This window comes from Narcine bancroftii, chromosome 2 (genome assembly GCF_036971445.1).
Source record: "Narcine bancroftii isolate sNarBan1 chromosome 2, sNarBan1.hap1, whole genome shotgun sequence".
Lineage (NCBI taxonomy): Eukaryota > Metazoa > Chordata > Chondrichthyes > Torpediniformes > Narcinidae > Narcine > Narcine bancroftii.
The window spans coordinates 194446818-194468927 of NC_091470.1; the positions used below are offsets into that span (position 1 = coordinate 194446818).

A 22110-nucleotide genomic window follows, 5' to 3' on the forward strand; every position below is an offset into this window, starting at 1 on the left:
TCCTGTCCTGCCGCTTCCATTGATCAGCTCAAAGTCCACAGACAACTTGCCACATCCCCGGACCTCATTCTGTGGTTTCTGCTGTTGGAGCACAGTCACTGTCATTCTAGAGCAGATGGGGTGGGGGGGGGGGGGGAAACAGTCCCCTTTCCAAAATGCTCACCCCTATGCTTTTACAAAGCCCCCTCAGTTCCTCAGCACCCCTTGGTCCGCTCCTGTTCATGCAACTAACCCACAACTGCATCGCCAGGTCCAGCTCCAACAGTGTCATCAAATTTGTAGATGTCACGACAGTCGTTGGCCTCATCAGCAACAACGATGAGTTGCACTACAGAGAAGGGGTGCGAGGGTAACAACCTGAATCTCAACATGGACAAGACAAAAGAGATGATCGTAGACTTCAGGAGGATCAGGAACAACCACCCTCCACTACACATCAACAACTTTGTAGTAGAGAGAGTGGACTCCTCAGAGTCCATGATAGTGACCGATCGTGGACACTCAACATCTCCTCACTTGTTAGGAAGGTGCAACAGCAACTGCACTTCCTGAGAAGACTGACACGGGCAAGGCCACCGGCCACCATCACGTCACCCTTCTACAGGAGCTCTATTGAGAGCATCCTGGCCGGCTGCTTCACGATGGGGTACAGTTGCTATAGAGAAAGGGATAGGAGGTCAATCCACAGGACCAGAAGAGCAGCAGAGAGGATCACTGGAGTTTCCCTCCCCCATCGACATGATCTACCAGGATCGTTGTCTGAAGAGGGGGCAGAAAATCATCAAGGACCCCTTCCACCCTGCACGCAGCATCTTTCAGCTGCTCCCGTTGGGGGAAGAGATTCAGGAGGATCAGAGCCAGCAGCACCAGGAAGAGGGGTGGACAGTGAGAATGCTAAATGACCAAAGGAACTGCTTCCACTAACCCTCCGAGACTCTCATAATCACAAGGTAATATTTATTTGTATTTCTGAATACTGTGTGTTATGTCTGATTGTGTGTCTGCGTATTTTGCACCGAGGACCGGAGAACGCTGTTTCATTGGGTTGCACTTGTATAATCAGATGACAATAAGTTTGACCTTGCCCTAGCAGGGAAGCTGCAGAAGGTGGTGAATGCAGCTCAGAACTTTGTGCCAAATGCTTGCCCCTCCCTCTGCCGACATCTTCCACTGCCCAGGAAAGGGCTGGTGTTGGACATGCTCCTACCCCTGCCCACCATTGGACTCCGACCCTCCCCCTCCAATATTATTTGCCTCCACCTCTCCTTGCGGTGGTAGAAAGCAAAATACCGCAGATGATACAAATCTGAAATAAATATAGACAATTACTAACAATTATGAAAATCCGACTTTACCCAGATTTCTCATGGACAATTGTTGAAGCATTTTAAAATCTGAATAATAATAATGACAGTAAAATCACCGCGCTTTTCATTAATGTTGGGATACCTATATGAGGTGAAACCACTATTGTACATATTCATTATATGTAAATAACATGGCCTTCCCTAGTTGACCCTGCTCTCACCGGCCGGCTCACGACTCCTCCCCTTTCTTCCCATTAAAGGCTGTCATGCCACAAGCCTGCCCCCAGTTAGAGTCCGGGTCAGTGTGAGTGACCAACACAGGGACGCTGTCCTTCTCTTGCAAATCAAAGTCTTCAGTTTCGGCAACTTTCAGTCTTCGTGAATTTATCGTGGATCAATTTTATTTGCAAGCAATTTTTTGTAACGTGGGCAAGTCCATGAAGTTGGATCGCCTGGAAATCGACCCAAGAGAACCCGAGGCAAGCGACAAGTTAGCACTCTGGCACTGCTGTTTCAAAAAATTCCTCACAGCCTCCGCAGAAGTTATCCAGGATGACGAGGACAAGCTCCACCTGCTATACTCGTACATTGGGCACCGGGTCTACTGGATGGTCCAGGACTGCCAGACATATGGAGCCACAATGGACATCCTGACAGATCCGTATAAAGTTCAGGTGAATGAGGTCTATGTGCGGCACTTCCCTCACGCAGTCAGCAACCCTGACTTCATCAGGGTTCCGCAGGAGCTCGCAAGGGACTGCAAGAGCCAGGCTGTGAGTGCAGTATAGCAGAGATGACTGCTTAACAGGCGTCCGCTCCGACTACGAGGCAGAACCTACTTGAACAGAGACAACTGAGCCTACCTCAAACCACTGAACTCTAGAGACAGCCATCCACAATGCCGAATCAATCTCCAGCGATCATGGCGGCCACCTCATGGTTGATCGTGCAACACGATATACAGCAAATCCCTTGGTATCCGGCATCTATAGGTATTTGTAGATGCTGGTTAAGTGTCGTTTCTGGTTGCTTGAGACTCACTCTTACAATGCCTAACTAATACACCTGCATTAAAAATAACAATTTAAAAATATTACACTGTATTTCCACTGAACAAACTTCACTTGCATGAATATATAAACCTTAAAGCATTTTACTTTATTTTCAGTCACGCTCTTTGAAAACATTTAACTGTCGCTGCATCTGCAGGGACGGTTGGGTGTTTGGGGCATTGGGAGCTTGGATGGGCGGGTGCCTGGGGCATCAGAAGCTTGGATGGGTGGGCATTTGGGGCGTTGGGAGCTTGGATGGAGGGGTGACCGGAGCCAAAAAAGAGGGCCGACTTTTACAAGGGATCGACTATTATACGAATATATATGGTAGGCCCTCACCAGCATACATGCAAATTAGCTGAAACATCTGCAAGCTGTTCCAACATCAGAGCCTCCTCGTCTTGCGGATGTTTTAGAGGAAACTCGAGAGTGTATCTGCCTCCTGCTCAATCGGCACATCGGAGATTCGATCTCCTTCCAGCTGGGTCTCCCCTATGCTTGCCTCGCTCGTGTCGGATTTCAGCAGCGGATAGATCTGCTGATAGTTGGGCAGCACCAGGCTGTAGCGGACCAGACTGACATGGGGGTGCCGCTGCGAGAGGTGCTTCAGGGGCAGGTAGAGCCTCTGCCGGAACCTGAGGAAGCAGATTACGAGGGCAGACACCTGCAGCAGGCCGAAGAGGAGGGAGAAGAAGTACAGGAGGAACAGCAGGCAGCAACTGCACCCCAGCCGTCTCAGAAGCCCAAAGAGACTGGACCTCCTCGCCAAGGCAGAAAAGTCAGGGTAAGTGACACGGGAAGTTGGTGAGAGGGAGAGAGGCATGGTGGTAGGGACACTAGTTGATGGTGGCGAGGTGGCAGGGACACTAGTCGATGGTGGCGAGGTGGCAGGGACACTAGTCGATGGTGGCGAGGTGGCAGGGACACTAGTCGATGGTGGCGAGGTGGCAGGGACACTAGTCGATGGTGGCGAGGTGGCAGGGACACTAGTCGATGGTGGCGAGGTGGCAGGGACACTAGTCGATGGTGGCGAGGTGCCTATGCATCTATTCTGGATGGAAACTTGGATCAGAGGCACACCCCTTAGTTCAGGGGGTGCTCTGCAGTATGCAGCTGAGTCATCAAAGGAACCGTCAGAACTTAACACTGTGTCCCCATGGTCTCTGATCCATTCAAACAGGTATTGGATGTCACAATCACAGCACCAAGGGTTATTGTACAGAGACACCAAAAACAGGCTGTTGTTTCGAAAGAAGTCTGGGGGAACTGTGCACAGGCTGTTGCTTGAAATGTCAAGTGCCACCAGTTTTACCAAGTTGTCCAGCAAACCACTTGGGAACTCCTGGATTTTGTTTGCAGAGAGGGTGAGATGACGGAGCTCCTCGAGTGGGTCGAAGATGTGGTCAGGAATATCACTGACAGCATTCCCTCTGATGCTGAAACTCTCCAGTTTACGCAAGGGATTGAACACCCCCTCTTGGAGAACATCTATCTGGTTGTGATCCATGATTAACTTCCTGAGATTCGTCAACTTGCTGAAATCGGGAAGTGAGGTTAAGGCGTTCGACGAGAGGTCCACCTTCTCCACCAGGAGGGGAGAATCCGCCTCCAAGTGTTTAATCCGGTTGTGGGAGAGGTCGAGATCATGCAGCTTTGAGAGATTTTTGAATGAACTTAGGGAGACAGATTCAATGGAGTTAAAACCCAGCAGGAGGACCTCTGTGTCTGTCGGCAGGGAGTTGGGGACAGACACAAGGAATCGATGACTGCAGTTCACTCCGACCTTCCCTGCTAAGTCTGTGTACAGAGTGCAGACCTCCATGGGTGTAGAGGTTTGCATTACAGGAGAGCTAAGAGTGGTGGAAATTTCTCTGACGGTGCTCACCCAAACCATTGTTTCAGTTGTAGTAATGGGGCACATTTGTTTGAGAGTGATGTTAATCATCGGAGTTCCTCGCCATATGGCCGGCATCTCACACACCACACTCTCTGAGTCAGGGGCCCCTAAGACTTTGTAAATGTTCCCATCATTATCATCGACCCATTCTTTTAAATACTTTCCAGAGCTGCACTCACAGTCCCAGGGGTTGTTGTAAAGTAGCACATAATGAAGACGGTTATTTTCAAACAGGTCTTGGGGAATGGTCCTCAATTTATTGCTTGAGATATCAAGAGTCTCCAGGCTTTCCATCCTGTCCAGAGAACCGCTGGGGAATTCCTGGATCTTGTTTGCAGAGAGGGTGAGATAACGGAGTTTCTCAAGTGGGTCAAAGATGTGGGAAGGAATATCACTGACAGCATTCCCTCTGATGCTGAAACCCTCCAGTTTACCCAAGGGATCGAAAACCCCCTTTGGGAGAACATCTATCTGGTTGTGATCCATGATTAACTTCCTGAGATTCGTCAACTTGCTAAAGTCGGGAAGTGTGGTTAAGGCGTTCGACGAGAGGTCCACCTTCTCCACCAGGAGGGGAGAATCTGCCTCCAAGTGTTTAATCTGGTTGTGGGAGAGGTCAAGATCGTGCAGCTTTGAGAGATATTTGAATGAGCTGAGGGAGACAGAATCGATGGAGTTAAAACCCAGCAGGAGGACCTCTGTGTCTGTTGGCAAGGTGGTGGGGACAGATTCAAGGGATCGATGACTGCAGTTCACTCCGACCTTCCCTGCTAAATCTGTGTATGGAGTGCAGACCTCCATGGGTGTAGAGGTTTGCATTACAGGAGAGCTGAGTGTGGTGGTAATTTCTCTGACGGTGCTCACCCAAACCATTGTTTCAGTTGTAGTAATGGGACACATTTGTTTGAGAGTGATGTTAATCATCGGAATTCCTCGCCACATGACCGGCGTCTCACACACCACACTCTCTGAGTCAGGGGCCCCCAAAACTTTGTAAATGTTCCCATCATTATCATCGACCCATTCTTTTAAATATTTTCCAGAGCTGCACTCACAGTCCCAGGGGTTGTTGTAAAGGAACGTGTATTGAAGAAGGTTGTTTTCAAACAGGTCTTGGGGAATGGTCCTCAATTTATTGCTTGAGATATCAAGAGTCTCCAGGCTTTCCATCCTGTCCAGAGAACCGCTGGGGAATTCCTGGATCTTGTTTGCAGAGAGGGTGAGATAACGGAGTTTCTCAAGTGGGTCAAAGATGTGGGAAGGAATATCACTGACAGCATTCCCTCTGATACTGAAATCCTCCAGTTTACCCAAGGGATCAAAAACCCCCTTTGGGAGAACATCTATCTGGTTGTGATCCATGATTAACTTCCTGAGATTCGTCAACTTGCTGAAGTCGGGAAGTGTGGTTAAGGTGTTCGACGAGAGATCCATCTTCTCCACCAGTAGGGGAGAATCTGCCTCCAAGTGTTTAATCCGGTTGTGGGAGAGGTCAAGATCGTGCAGCTTTGAGAGATATTTGAATGAGCTGAGGGAGACAGAATCGATGGAGTTAAAACCCAGCAGGAGGACCTCTGTGTCTGTTGGCAGGGTGGTGGGGACAGACTCAAGGGATCGATGACTGCAGTTCACTCCGATCTTCCCTGCTAAATCTGTGTATGGAGCGCACTGATGGGAGGCTTGGCATCTCCCAGATGTGTAGAGGCAGCTGAATGCCAGCAGATACTGTATCCGTGTGGGCCACATCCCTAGAAGATAAAAAAAAGTACAGTCAGAACAGTTGCCCATTGGTTCTTTGTTGTTCGTTTCAAGCCAAGTCACCTTCATTTATCATTCATCCCATGCTTGCACGGTAAAGATGAGATTTTGTTTCACCAGGATCACGGAGCAGATTTACATAAATATATAGTAGATGTTAAAATATTAAGATAGTAACTGTCCATAGTACTATCCATACATGTTCTGGGAGTTCAGGAGCCTGATGGCTTGGGGAAAAACTGTTGCCCAATCTGGAGGTCAGGGCCCAAGGGCTAAGGTACCTCATACCAGATGGCAGAAGGGAGAACAGTTTACGTCAGGGGTGTGTGGAGACCTTCAAAACAACTTAGTTATTATACGGTTGTAAATTGTGCCTTTTTTTTTGCACAGAAATACCAACACACATGTACACGAGTATTCTCAGATACAAACCCAGATCCCTCCCACCCCTCTGACCCCCTCGGCACTTCTGCTGACAGTATAATCGTTATATTACTGATTGTATAGCATGAGGTATCGCCCATGGGGTGGCAATATGTATGTATGACTGTGTATGGGTAGCTGGCCCGCCCACTCCCTAGGGACTCCTCCCCTCGTGATCCAACCATAAAGATCTCCTCCCTCCCCCTGTATTTCATTCGAACACATGGAATCCGGCCAGCTACAATCTAAAGAGTATTAAAGCATATTGTTTCTCACTCACTTACTTTGAAGTTATTAATAGAGCGTATCAATTTAATACACTAATTTCCACATGGGATGGACAAACTAGATAGGCTAGACATCGATCCACAGACACCTGGAGCTGCTGAACAGTACGAGCAGTGGATCAAGTGCTTCACAAACTTGCTAAAGGTCGCAGTGGACTTGAATGAGAAGATGCTCAAGGTCCTGTGAGCGAGAGCCGGCCGCTGAGCGTACCAGGTGATCAGAAGCCACATGACCTACCCAGCTGCAATGGCTGAACTCCACAACCTCTACTGACCCCAGGTAAACGAAGTTTACTCATGATAGCTCCTGGCCTCGAGGAAACAGCAGCCTGGTGAGACCAGAGACGAATACTTTTGAGCCCTGTATGACCTGGGGAAACTGCAGAGGCAATATCTTGAACTTTGTCCCTGCAAACCAATGTGTGGAAAAGTTGATTTGGGATGCCTGTGCGTGTGGGGTGAGGTCTGACTACAGCTATCAGCGACTGCTTGAGGAGGACAGGCTGCCTCTCAAAAGAGCCCTCCAGCTTTCTAAGACCCTAGATTCAACCCAACACAACGCTGAGTTGATCGCTAGTGGTAAAAATGGATCCCTCATGTGCTGCCATTTTGGGATTCGGCATCACACACTCCCTCCATGCAAGGAGGCCCCGACCCCCTGATTGAGCACACAAAGTGCTACTTCTGTGGCCAGCTGAAGCACCCCCACCGACTCTGTCTGGCCAAGGAGGTCACCTGCTCGGGATATGGGAAGAGAGGACATTATCAGTGAGTTTGGAAGAGCAGTGCCACATTCACCCCCGGGAGCAGGCCATCAATTCTGATGTCACTTCCACTCCTGAATGGCTCAACCGCGAGTTGCCATCTTACCTGACGTCACTTCCACCGCCTTCTCTCCTGGTATGGCCGCATGGTCATTATGGGGGCTGCCATCTTACCAATCGGGCCCCCCTCCCCTCCCCTCCCGATGACGATCCATTACTGGCATCCGACATACTGAATTAAGGCAGCCCTCACCCGATCACCTACTCGATAAGGGAGATTGAGGTAAGCGGGAAAAGAAGTTTGACAGTGGGAGCTTCATCCACCCTGACACTGCTCACAAACACTCTCTCTCTCTGTTAGACCCAATGAGCAGCACAAACTCCATAGCCACAAAAGACCAATCTGCTGAGATCCATGGGTATTGTATTGTGTTGTTAACGGTGGAGGGGGGGGGGCGAACATTATGATCATTTTCATTAACATAATGCCACAGCTCTGCGCGCCAATCCTCCTGGGTCTTGACTTCCAAAGCCAGTTCAGGAGTGACGATGGCGTTCGGAGGATCACAACCACCCATAATGGTATAAAACCCCCAACTTACAAACCCCACCCCCCACCTGGCAGCCAACCCCAGCCTGCGGCCTCTCCACCCTCAGCATACCCCCTCCATCATTATTTGAGAACCTGATCCCGGACTGCAATCCCATTGCGACAAAGAGCAGGTGCTCTGAGGACAGGGCATTTATAAAGTCTGAGGTGCAGGAACTCCTGGCGGAGGGGGTCATAGCCCATAGTTCCAGCCCATGGAGAGCCCAGGTCATGGTGGTCAGGGACAGGAGCAAATACCGTATGGTGATCGACTACTAGCCAGCCAATCAACCGCTTCATGCAGCTGGATGCTTACCCCCTCCCTCGGATCGCTGACATGGTCAATAAGATCACCCAGTATAGAGTGTTCTCCACCAGTGACCTGAAGTTGGTGTACCACTAACTCCCTTCGCCCAGGAGTCCACCAGTATACTGCATTTAAAGCAGATGGCAGGCCCTTCCACTTCTATGGGTACCCTTCTGTGTCACTAAAGGCGTCTCCGTGTTCCAAAGAGATATGGATCGGATAGTAGACAGGCACACGCTGAAAGCCACGTTCCCCTACCTAGACAATGTCACCATCTGTGGCTTTGACCAGCAGGACCACGACACAAACCTTGCAAAATTCCTCAACACTGCTAAGTCCCTCAATTTGACCTACAATAAGGACAAGTGCATGTTTAGCACAACCTGCCTGGCCCTCCTTGGATGCGTCGTGGCACATGATGTCATTGCCCCTGATCCCGACCACATGTGTCCCCTCACGGAGCTCCTGATTCCACACAACCTCAAGGAGCTAAAAAGGTGCCTGGGGTTCTTTTCCTTCTGTGCCCAATGGGTGTCCAAATATGCCGATAAACCCTATGTCCTGGTAAGATCTACAACCTTCCCCTTATTGGCAGAAGCCTGGGTGGCATTCACCCAAATCAAAGGAGAGATTGCCAAACCCATGGACGAATCCATCCCATTCCAGGTGGAAAGTGATGCCTCCGACTTCGCGCTGGCCGCCACTCTCAACCAGGCAGCAGGCAAGAGACATTTTTTTCCCATACCCTTTGGAGCCAGAGACACGGCACTCCTCAGTCAAGAAGGAGGCATAGGTGATCATTAAGGCAGTATGCCATTGGCATCATTACCTGGCAGGGAAAAGATTTACTCTTCTAATGGATCAATGAGCTGTGCCCTTTATGTTCAACACCAAATTGTGGGGTAAAATCAAGAATGACAAAATCCTGAGGTGGAGAATTGAGCTCTCCACCTATAACTACCCCTATCCTGCGGGGATGTACACCAGTACGCATCTCAGCCACTTCCAGTCCCTCCACGTATTGGATTTATGAGACTGTTCCACTTCATTAAAGCTTGGAACCTCTGGTACTGCATTGAAGACATCAGGTCTCAGTCCAGACACTGTTGAGTCTGTGCAGAATGTAAACCGTAGTTCTTCTGGCCCGATAAGTCACACCTTTGATTGACTCAGTTTCAATTTCAAGGGACCCCTGCTCTCATCCATCAGGAATGTGTATTTTCTCAACGTCATTGACGAGTTCTCCAGATTCCCTTTTGCCATCCCCTGTCCTGACATGATCTCAGCCACTGTCATCAAGGCACTCAGCAGCATATTCACCCTTTTCGGGTACCCAAACTATATCCACAGTGATCGGGGGTCCTCGTTCATGGGGGACGAACTGCGGCAGTACCTGTTGGCTAGAGGCATAGCACATAGGACAACATTGTCCACATAGGACAACAAGCTACAATTCCAGGGGGAGCAGCCAGGTAGAAAGAGAAAACTACAATGTTTGGAAGTCCTCCTGGCCCTTAAGTTGAAAGGCCTGACAGTGTCCCATTGGCAGGAAGTCTTGCCAGAAGCACTCCATGCCATCCAAACCCTCCTATCCACCACTACCAACATGACCCCACATGAATGCCTGTTTTCCTTCCCCAGGAGGTCGGTGACCAGAACCACACCGCCTCTCTGGCTCTCATGTCCAGGACCTGTCCTGCTGTGGAAACATGCGAGAGGTCAATAAAACCAATCCATTGATTGAAGAGGTGCAGCTCCTGCATGCCAACCCTCAGTATACCTACATGGTGTACCCCAATGTACACAGTCCCTGGCTGGGACCTGGCACATGCCATAGACCCCTCCCACTCCTTACCCCATTCAACCCAGGTCCTACCTGATTCCATGTGCTCTTCCCCCCTCAGGAACACGGAGCAGGTTCCATGCCACATGCCCTGGACCACCTTCCAGCTGCTCCGACCACCACGAATGCTCCCACATACAACCAAGCCCTACCTCCTATAGAGACTGCCCTCCTTCCCCAGCCTCAGCAATGGAAGCAAACAGTACACCACTGGCAGAACTCTGCAGGTCACAGAGGAAGAGGAGACCATTCAACCATCTGAGCCTCTAGAATTTTAACCGAGCGAGGTTTTGCTTTAAAAGAGGGGGTGATTGTGGTGATATGTATGTATGACTGTGTATGGGTAGCTGGCCTACCCACTGATGACTCGCTCCCTAGTAACTCCTCCCCTTGTGAACTGGCCATAAAGGTCAACCTCCCTCCTTCAAGCACATGGAATTGGGCAGCTATAATCTAAAGTGTATTAAAGTCTAATGTTTCCCACTCACTGACTTGGGAGTTATTGTTAGAGCATATCACATGATATAACGGGAAACATACTAGCATGGGTAGAGCATTGTCTGATTGGCAGGAAGCAGAGAGTCGGAATGTAAGGATTATATTCTGCTTGGCTGCCACTGACAAATGGTGCTCCACAGGGGTCAGAGTTGGGGCCACTTTTTATGTTGTATATTGATGATTTGGAATATGGAATTAATGGTTTTATGCACAACTTTACAGATGACACGGTTAGATGGAGGAGCGGGTAGTATTGAGGAAATGGGAGGAACTTAGACAGATTAGGAGAGTGGGCAGGACAGCAGTGAATCAAGTCAAGTTTATTATCATCTGGTTGTACAAGTGCAACCCAACGAAGCAGCATTCTGTGGTCCTCGGTGCAGAACACGCAGATGCACAACCAGACATAACACATGTACAGACAGATAATACATATGCAGGACAAATATTTTAGCCACGCAAATAAATTAATAAATGTTTTGTGCAAATGAGGGTCTCAGAAGGTCAATGTGAGCAGTTCCTTTGGTTGTTCAGCATCCTCACTCCCCGTGGGAAGAAGCTGTTCCTCAGCCTGGTGGTGCTGGCTCTGATCCTCCTGCACCTCTTCCCCGATGGGAGCAGCTGAAAGATGCCGTGTGCAGGGTGGAAGGGGGTCCTCAATGATTTTGCACGTCCTCTTCAGACAACGGTTTCGGCAAATCAAATCGTCAATGAGCCACAGGTGGTTGGGGGGGGGGTGGGGAGGGAGATAGACCCAAGTGATCCTCTCTCCCACTCTTATGGTCCTATGGGTTGACCTTCAATCCATTTCTATGCAGCAACCAACAGGAGAACCCTGTTTCGTGTACTGTACAATCAGATGACAATAAATTTGACTTGATTTGCCACTCCTCTACCCATTCTCCTAACATACAACCAAGATGTTGGCTGACTGTGTCACTGTGAATTAGAAAGTCGGAAAGTGTACGATCATGCACTTGGTAGAAAAAAATGGGCAAATTATTTTATAAAAGGGGAAACCATTGAAAATACCCAGATGCAAAGGGATCTGGGAGTCCTTGTGCAGGACAGATTGAAGGTGATCTTGCAGGTTGAATTGGTGGTGAAGAAGGTAAATGTAGTGCTGCGTTCATTTCATGAGGAATAGAATATAAGATCAGGGATGTGATATTGAGGCTTAAAAAGGCCCTGGGGAGACTTATTCACAGAGAATTGTGAGCGGTTTGGGTACCTCATTTAGGAAATGATGTGCTGATGTTGGATAGGGTTCAGAGGAGGTTCACAAGGATGATTCCGGGAAAGACAGGGTTCTCATATGAGGAATGCTTGACAGCTCTTGACTGTCATAACATCTTGTGGTCTTATAAGTGTCCTGGATTCACTTATGCTTATGGAAAGCATGGTCGTCTTGACACTGGTCTGCGTTATCTCTGCTTGGCAAACAGAAGTACAAAGTATTCCATACCCCTTTCTACTGCGGTCAGTGACAAGATAAGACAACTGTCCTTTGAAGGATCTAATTTTAATTCTGCAGCAGGGTGGTGCAGTTGCTAGAGCTGATACTTCATGGCTCCAGAGACCTCAGGCGCTGTCTGTGTGGAGTTTGCATAGTCTCCCTATGAACGGTTGGGTTGTGCGTTTCCAGCCTTCTGCCCGGGAGCTCCAGATCCCTCCCGTGTCACAAGGACATATGAGTCTGTGGGTTAAACACCAGCTGTGTTGCATGTCTGTCAATGTGAGTATCTGGGGACGAGTTGACGAGAACGTGGGGAGATTAAATTGGGATGAGTTTACCTGGTGGGTTGGGAATGAGCTGAAGCGAACAGTTTCTGGGCTCTGTGATTGCGGTGTGCCTGCAATACTGTCTAGTTCCTTCGTAAACCTGATGTCCCAGTCAATATCTACCCCTCACTAAACAAATGATCATACTGTTTGTAAAAACACAATGCTGGAGAAACTCAGCAGGTCAGACAGTGGACTTTATGTAGAAAAGATAAAGATACATAACCAATGATTTGGGCCTGGCCCCTTCATCAAGATATGAGCAAAATATAGGCAAGCACCCGAATGGATAAGGGAGGGAGGACACAGCAGCAAACGAGGGCAGGGGGATGGCTCTGTGAATGGAGAGGGAAGGGAGCTGAAGGAAAGGAGACAGAGGGATGGAGAAGGGAGGGAGAAAGGGGAGTGGGCTAGCAGAAACTGGAAAAGTTGACATTAATGCCGTCTAGTTGGAAAGTGCCTAGATGGAATAGTAGGTATTGCTCCTGTACTCCCCATTCTCCCTTTCTCTGTGGCTGCTGCCTGACCCCATAAGCCCCTGCAGTTTCTTGTTGTGTTCCCGTCAACTGGACTGTAAACTGCCTCAGATCATCCTGAGGTGTGACAGATACAGTAAAACTCCAATACATGGTCCCCGATGTATGCCTGAGTTCCATTCTGACTGACCATCAGTATCTCGAAAGAACATGAGTCGGAAATTCAGTGTATGCATTTTATCGTTTGTCCATTGGGAGCGGGGTGGTGGGATTGGTGTGGGGACTGACATTGGGCTGCCGGGAGAGCAAGGGAGGTGGTGTGGATCCTTGGTGATGGCAGCGTTCCCCGTAGATGTTCTCGATGATGGGGAGGGTTTTTCCTGTGATTTCCTGGGCTAAGTCCACTACCTTTTGCAGGGCTTTACGCTCAGGGGTATTGGTGTCTCCATAGCAGACCGTGATCCAGCCAGTCAGCACACTTTCCATCACACATTTGTAGAAATTTGCCGAAGTTTCTGATGTCATCTGCAAACTCCTGAGAATGTAGAGGCACTGATGTGCTTTCTTCACAATGTGATTAGTGTCTTGGGTCCAGGAAAGATCCTCCAAGATAGTGACTCCCAAGAACTTAAATTTGCTCCCCTTTTCACCTGTGACCCTCCAATGATCACCTCTGGTTCTCACTTCCTGAAGGCAACCATCAACCAACGAAGCAAACTCTAGGTCAACGTAAACCAAAATAAAGAATAAACTGATGCTTACCAGGGCTGTTTTCTGGTGGTGTTCCCAATTTCAGTGACCCAAAAGTAACATCCAAACATACTCTACAACTCAGCCAGCGTAGTGCATGGATTCTTGAACTTCGTGTCCCTTTAGTTGATTAGCAGGAGGAAACCACTCCTCATATCTTCTTTGTCCAACAGGAAGTATTGGGGGTGGGGTGGGGGAATTTAATCAGTCATGTAGCAGGCAACTCTCTGTGGGAATAACATAAAGAAGACCCAACACGGGAGGTTAGTCAGGAAGGTTCAGACACCCAGTATTCATGGTGAAGTAGTCAACTGGATTCGACATTGGCTATGAGGAAGAAGTCAGAGACTGGTGATGGATGATGCTTCTCAGACTGGAGGCCTGTGACGAGTGGTGTTGCCTCAGGGATTAGTGCTGGGACCATAGTTGTTTGTCATCTGTATCAATGGTCTGGATGATAATGTGGATAAATGGATCAGCAAGTTTACAGTTGACACTAAGATTGGAGGCATTGTAGACAGCAAAGGTTTGCAAAGCTTGCAGAGGGATCTGGTCCAGCTAGAAAAATCGAAGATGGAATTTAATGAAGACAAGTGTGAGGTGTTGTATTTTGGAAGGACAAACCGAGAAAGTATGTACACGATGAATGGTTGGGCACTGAGGAGTGCAGTAGAACAGAGGGATCTGGGAATACAAATACATAATTCCCTGAAATTGGGTAGTAAAGAGAGATTTTGGCACATTGGCCTTCATAAATCAAAGTATTGAGTATAGGAGTTGGGATGTTATGGTAAAGTTGTATAAGATATTGTTGAGGCCAAATTTGGAGTGTTTGCAGTTTTCATCACCAAACTACAGGAAAGGTATCAAAAAGATAGAAAGAGTGCAGAGAAGATTTACTAGGACGTTGCCCAGATTTCAGGAACTGAGTTATAGGGAAAGGTTAAACAGATTAGAACTTTATTCCCTGGAGCGTAGAAGAATGAGGGGAGATTTGATAGAGGTATTTACAATTATGAGGGGGATAGACAGAGTAAATGTAGGTCGGCTTTTCCCACTAAGGGTCGATGAGATACAAACCAGAGGACATGGTTAAGAGTGAAAGGGGAAAATTTAGGGAGAACATGAGGGGGAACTTCTTCACACAGAGAGTGGTGGGAGTGTGGAACGAGCTACCAGCTGAAGAATTTTAATATTTAAGAAGCATTTGGACAGGTACATGGATGGGAGAAGTATGGAGGGCTATGGACTGGTTGCAGGTCAATGGGATGAGGGAGAAAAATAGTATGGCAAAATCAAGAAGGGCCAAAGTGGTCTCTTTCTGGGCTGGAATGTTCTATGTGCATTTCCAAAGCTCACCATCTCAACCAAGATGCAAGAGGGCGCTGAGGGCGCTAGAGGCTTCCTGATCATGCATCTGGAACTCGGATTGCCAGTGGTTTGAACTGAAGGCTGCAGTGGTTGTGTGAGCACTAGAGGTGAAGCCATAGACTTTCAGTGACTCTCTGGGGGGTGGGGTGCTCTCTTTTGCTTCTCTTTCTCTGGCTGTAATGTTACAGTGGAGCTGAGGTTGCTTGAAGACAAACATGAATATAGCTGAAAATACAATTTTTTAATCACTTTGCAAAACATGAGAAGCCCGTTACTGCAAGAAGCACTGCCATAAGCAGCTCTTCTCACCCCAAGAGAGTCTGCCTCGTGGGTGGCAAGTCACAAGTACAATATTTACAGTACAAGGATGTATTGGCTTTGGAGGCATTTCACTAGGTTGATTCCATAGACGAGGTGGTTAGCCTATGAGGAGTGATTGAGTCATCTGGGACTTGACTCACTGGAATTAAGAAGAATGAGAGGGGATCTTATAGAAACAATTAAAATATGAAAGGTGTAGTGGCTACTACGGTAGAGCTACTAAAGAAATACAAACACACGGCAGAGTAGTCAACTCAAGACTGATTTATTCAGAGTTTACAGGCTTCTGCATGTCCCGGGCTCCACGGGACAAAGTGGGACGTCACTTTGAGATTGCAGCCGATCCACGGGACTGGCAGGTTTAAATCTAGCCTTGTAAGTTTTCTGTGCCTTCTGGAGGAGACTCAATGGCTCAACGTGCCATTCCTCGGCACTCGGTATCTCTTGCATGTGGTCCTGGTGAGTAGGCAGACGTTCGCATTATGGTTCCGCATGCCCGCAGAACCGTGCCAGTGACAGTTCACATTGCCGCGTGGTGCACCCGCTCAGCCCGCTACATCACCCCCACCCCAGAATTGTCGCCAGAAATTAAAACATCAGTTGTGTGTGCCTTAGGAGGGTGCCCACGCTGTCTGGGCTGGGGGCATTGAATGGGTGAGGTGGGATCTATATGGGCAGGTTTGAGTCTGTCTACACAAAACAGCTGCGAATATCCTCCGGTCCAAAGTAAACACAACTCTGTCCCTCTTAATCACGCAGAAAGGGCCCACATATGGTCTTTGTAATGGCGCTCCAGGGACCTGTCTCCATACAAAAACAAAATCAGCATCGAGGAGCTGTGGGGGCACATGTTGTTTAGGGGTTCCATGCCAGCTGGTAGGAACAGGTTTCCTGCTAGTGATACCATGTTTTTTTTTTAATATTCAAAGTTCAAATTTATTTTCAGAATATATACACACACTATCGCATACAACCCTGAGATTATTTTTCCTGCAGGCCAAGCAGAATTTATACTGATCAGTAGCTGTAAACTGTGCTCAAGATAAAAAGATATGAATATAAAAGAGAAAATGTAAAAAAACTGTGCAATACAGAAAAAAAATAAATATTCAGTAATAATGTGCAAGGTAAGAGTCCTTAAATGAGCCCCTAATTGAGTGTTGTTTAGGAGTCTGATGGTGGCGGGGTAACATCTGTTCCTGAACTTGGTGGTACGTACGAGTTTTGTGGCATCTATACTAGATGGCAGCAACAAGAAAAGAGCATGTCCTGGATGGGGTGTGGATCCTTGATAATTGTCGCTGCTCTCCGATGGCAACATTCCATGTAGATTTCCTCAATGGGGAGATTTTGCCTGTAATGTACTGGGCAGGGCTTTCCACTCAGAGGTATTGGTATCCTCCTACCAGACAGTGATACAGCCGGTCAGCACACTTTCCACCACACATCCATGAAAGTTTGCCAAGATTTCCAATGTTATACTAAACCTCCGCAAACTTCTGAGGAAGTAGAGGCGCTGACGTGCTTTCTTCACGATGACATTAGTATGTTGGGGCCAGGAAAAGTCCTCCAGTAATTTAATTTTGCTCACACTCTCCACCAACGATCACTGGATCGTACACCTCTGGTTTTCCGTTCCTAAAGTCCACACTCAGCCTGGTGATAATTGGGCAGGGATTTCTTGTCCAATGGAACGTGAAATTTTTATTTATTTTTTTTTTATTTTTCACACCATAAATCGCATTAACCATGATACACACTTTTTCCTTTTCACACATATACAGTGCCATTTTCTCCCCCCCTCCCTCCTCCCATCCCACCCTCCCTACCTCCCCCCTCCCGTCCATTTAAGGTATAAAATCTAGGATACATTAAACCAGTCAGACAATGTTGTAATTCAATAAAAATACACCAGAAATTCCACTGAGTCCATTCTTTTCATTTCCTTTTCCTTCTGTTAACTTAGGTAGTGATTGTCCCCGGTAGGTTTTCGCTATTGTGTTTAATGTAAGGCTCCCATATTTGTTCGAATATTTCAATATTATTTCTTAAACTATATGTTATTTTTTCTAATGGAATACATTTATTCATTTCTATATACCATTGTTGTATTTTCAAATTATCTTCCAATTTCCAGGTTGGCATAATACATTTTTTTGCTACGGCTCGAGCTATCTTAACAAATCTTTTTTGTGCATCCTCCAAATCAATTCCAAATTCTTTGTTTTTTATGTTACTTAGGAGGAAGATCTCTGGATTTTTTGGTATATTGTTTTCTGTTATTTTATTTAATATCTGATTGAGATCATCCCAAAATTTTTCTACTTTCTCACATGTCCAGATTGCATGAATTGTTGTTCCCATTTCTTTTTTTACATCGAAAACATCTATCAGATACTGTTGGGTCCCATTTATTTAACTTTTGAGGTGTAATGTATAGCCTGTGTATCCAGTTATATTTATTGTATTTCTCATCATTCCAGAGCATAACTTCTCCCATGTTTCCTTTTTTATCTTTATATTTAAATCTTGTTCCCATTTTTGTTTAGTTTTACCATTTGTTTCCTCATTCTCCTTTTCTTGCAGTTTAATATACATATTTGTTATAAATCTTTTGATTATCATTGTATCTGTAATCACATATTCAAAGTTACTTCCCTCTGGCAAACTCAAACTGCTTCCTAATTTATCCTTCAAGTAGGATCTCAACTGGTAATATGCCAGCGCTGTATCTTGAGTTATATTGTATTTATCTTTCATTTGTTCAAAGGATAAGAATCTATTTCCTGAAAAACAATTTTCTATTCTTTTAATCCCTTTTTTCTCCCATTCTATAAAGGAAAGGTTATCTATTGTAAAAGGGAGTAACTTGTTTTGCGTCAATATTAGTTTTGGCAATTAATAATTTGTTTTATTTCTTTCTACACGAATCTTCTTCCAAATATTGAGTAGATGATGTAATACTGGAGAACTTCTATGTTGCACCAATTTTTCATCCCATTTATATAATATGTGTTCAGGTATTTTTTCCCCTATTTTATCTAATTCTAACCTAGTCCAATCTGGCTTTTCCCTTGTTTGATAAAAATCTGATAGGTATCTTAATTGTGCGGCTCTGTAATAATTTTTGAAGTTTGGCAGTTGTAAGCCTCCTTGTTTATACCATTCTGTTAATTTATCTAGTGCTATCCTTGGTTTCCCCCCTTTCCATAAAAATTTCCTTATTATTTTCTTTAACTCCTTGAAGAATTTCTCTGTCAAGTGTATTGGCAATGCCTGAAATAGGTATAATATCCTTGGAAAAATGTTCATTTTAATACAGTTTATCCTTCCTGTTAGTGTTAGTGGTAAATCTTTCCAATGCTCTAAATCGTCCTGTAATTTTTTCATTAGTGGATAATAATTGAGTTTATATAGTTGGCTGAGATTTTTGTTTATTTGTACACCTAGGTATCTTATTGCTTGCATTTGCCATCTAAATGGTGATTCCTTCTTAAATTTTGAGAAATCCGCATTATTCATAGGCATTGCTTCACTTTTGTTTACGTTGATCTTGTAACCCGACACTTCTCCATATTCCTTCAATTTCTTATATAATTCTTTTATTGATAGTTCTGGTTCTGTTAAGTATACTATAACATCATCCGCAAATAAACTGATTTTATATTCCTTGTCTTTTATTTTTATCCCTTTTATATTATTTTCTGTTCTTATCAATTCTGCTAGTGGTTCTATAGCTAACGAAAACAATAAAGGTGATAGTGGGCATCCCTGCCGAGTTGACCTGCTTAAGTTAAATTGCTTTGATACATGTCCATTTACTGTCACTTTCGCTAATGGTCCCTTATATAATGCTTTAATCCAATTAATATACTTCTCCGGTAAACTGAATTTTTGCAATACTTTGAACAAATAATTCCATTCTACTCTGTCAAAGGCCTTCTCTGCGTCTAAAGCAACTGCTACTGTTGGAGCTTTATTCCCTTCTACTGCATGAATTAAGTTAATAAATTTACAAATATTGTCTGTTGTGCGTCTTTTTTTGATAAATCCAGTTTGGTCTAGATTTACCATTTTCGGTACATACTCTGCTAATCTGTTTGCTAATAGTTTAGCTATTATCTTATAATCTGTGTTAAGTAAAGATATTGGTCTATATGACGCTGGTGTGAGTGGATCTTTCCCTTGCTTTAGTATTACTGTAATTATTGCTGTTTTACATGAATCTGGTAAGCTTTTTGTTTTATCAATCTGGTTGATTACTTCCAGGAGAGGTGGAATTAATAAGTCTTTAAATGTTTTATAAAATTCTATGGGAATCCATCCTCTCCTGGTGTCTTATTATTTGGTAATTTTTTTATTATCTCTTGTATTTCTACTATTCCAAATGGCTCTGTTAATTTATTTTGTTCCTCTATTTGTAGTTTTGGTAGTTCAATTTTAGTTAGAAATTCATCTATTTTCCCTTCTTTCCCTTCATTTTCACTTTGGTATAAATGTTCATAGAATTCTCTAAAGTTTTCCTTAATTTCTTTTGGATTATATGTAATTTGTTTGTCTTTTTTCCTTGATGCCAATACAATTTTCTTAGCTTGTTCTGTCTTACACTGCCATGCTAGGATTTTGTGCGTTTTTTCACCTAGTTCATAATATTTCTGTTTTGTCTTCATTATATTCTTCTCCACCTTATATGTTTGTAGTGTTTCATATTTTATTTTTTTATCCGCCAATTCTCTTCTTTTAGTTGTATCTTCCTTCATTGCTCATTGTTTTTCTATATTTACTATTTCCCTTTCCAACTGCTCTGTTTCCTGATTATAGTCCTTCTTCATCTTGGTTACATAACTTATTATTTGCCCTCTAATGAATGCTTTCATTGCATCCCATAGTATAAACTTATCTTTCACTGATTTCGTATTTATTTCAAAATACATTTTAATTTGTTTTTCAATAAATTCTCTAAAATCCTGCCTTTTAAGTAACATGGGGTTTAATCTCCATCTATACATTCTTGGAGGGATGTCCTCTAACTTTACTGTCAATATTAAGGGTGAATGGTCTGATAGTATTCTAGCTTTATATTCTGTTTTTTTTACTATATCTTGCATACGAGCTGATAACAAAAATAGGTCTATTCTTGAGTATGTTTTATGTCTAGCCGAGTAATATGAATACTCCTTTTCCTTTGGGTGTTGTTTTCTCCATATATCCAAAAGTTGCATTTCTTCCATCGATTTAATTATAAATTTGGTTACTTTGTTCTTTCTGTTAATTTTTTTCCCAGTTTTGTCCATATTTGAATCCAAATTCAGGTTGAAATCCCCTCCTATTAATATGTTCCCTTGCGTATCTGCTATCCTCAAAAAGATATCTTGCATAAACTTTTGATCTTCTTCGTTAGGTGAATATACATTGAGTAGATTCCAAAACTCCGAATATATCTGACATTTTATCATTACATATCTCCCTGCTGGATCTATTATTTCCTCTTCTATTTTAAATGGCACATTTTTACTAATTAATATAGCTACTCCTCTTGCTTTTGAATTATACGATGCTGCTGTTACGTGTCCTACCCAATCTCTCTTTAATTTCTTGTGCTCCAATTCAGTTAAATGTGTTTCTTGCACAAATGCTATATCAATTTTTTCTTTTTTCAGTAAATTTAGCAGTTTCTTCCTTTTAATTTGGTTATGTATTCCATTAATATTTAAAGTCATATAGTTCAATGTAGCCATTTTATACTTTGTTTATCTTCCCTTTCCGTTTCTCGATCATTACCTTTCCTTCTTATCCATTTCTGTTTTCTTGTTTTGAACCCTTTATAAGACAACATTCCTAAAACATCAAACATTTTCCTTATTCTCCTATTTAAAACTTCTTTAGCCCCAATCCCCCCTTACCCTCCTGAGTTGTCCTTTATCCCTTGTCGGACAACCACATCTCCCCTCTCCATTAGGATTTGCGAATTCACTCGCAAGCGTCAGCTGATTTTGCAGTGACCGTAACTCCTCCCCACCCAGCCCCCCAGAAAAGATTTCACTTTTCATATGTAACAAAGGTCACTCTTTTAATTCCCTCCTTATTCCCTCTATTCCATTTCCTTCCCTTATTAATTCTTGTCTATACTATCTATATTTTCCTCTAAATACGGATACATTCATGTATGCACATTATACATATACACACATATACCTCTTTACCCACATACATATAAATCGTGGTTATTTTTACTCTTATTACGTCTTCATCTCTCTGTTTGTTTTGTAGTTGTTCTGCAAATTCCCTTGCTTCCTCTGGATCCGAGAATAGTTTTTTTCCATAAGATCGTTTTCGATGTATTGAACTCCTTCCTCTTCTTCAGCAGTTCAAAACTTATGTGTCTTTTTAGTTCACAGTCTTTTGTACTCTCGTTACACGTCTTCATCTCTCAGTCTATTTTGTAATTGTTCTGCAAATTTTCGTGCTTCCTCTGGATCTGAGAATAGTCTGTTTTGCTGTCCTGGAATAAATATTTTCAATACCGCTGGATGCTTTAGTATAAATTTATACCCTTTCTTCCATAAAATTGCCTTTGCTGTATTGAACTTCTTTCTCTTCTTCAGGAGTTCAAAACTTATATCTGGATAAATGAAGATTTTTTGCCCTTTGTACTCCAGTGGCTTGTTGCCCTCTCTTACTTTTT

At 44.6% G+C, this 22110-nt stretch overlaps 1 protein-coding gene across 1 annotated transcript; it reads right to left on the minus strand.

Annotated features, from left to right (window-relative positions):
- Positions 1-2444: 2444 nt before the first annotated feature.
- Positions 2445-15875, minus strand: LOC138753048 (slit homolog 2 protein-like). The gene is made up of 4 exons (XM_069915641.1): positions 15752-15875; positions 15102-15329; positions 13746-13853; positions 2445-6004 (listed from the first exon to the last, which is right to left on the minus strand). The coding sequence occupies exons 1-4, from the start codon at positions 15873-15875 to the stop codon at positions 2772-2774; spliced, it is 3693 nt and encodes a 1230-aa protein (XP_069771742.1). The 3' UTR covers positions 2445-2771.
- Positions 15876-22110: the final 6235 nt, after the last annotated feature.

What these genes read in the sequence shown, in the direction of transcription:
- LOC138753048 (XM_069915641.1), bottom strand. Translation starts at nt 15,875, where the DNA reads ATGCAAGAGATACCGAGTGCCGAGGAATGGCACGTTGAGCCATTGAGT. An exon ending in GGATCGGCTGCAATCTCAAA is followed by an intron (nt 15,330 to 15,751) that starts GTGACGTCCCAC and finishes TTGTATTTTCAG; the next exon opens with CTATATTCATGTTTGTCTTC. An exon ending in ACCACCAGAAAACAGCCCTG is followed by an intron (nt 6,005 to 13,745) that starts GTAAGCATCAGT and finishes TTTATCTTCTAG; the next exon opens with GGATGTGGCCCACACGGATA.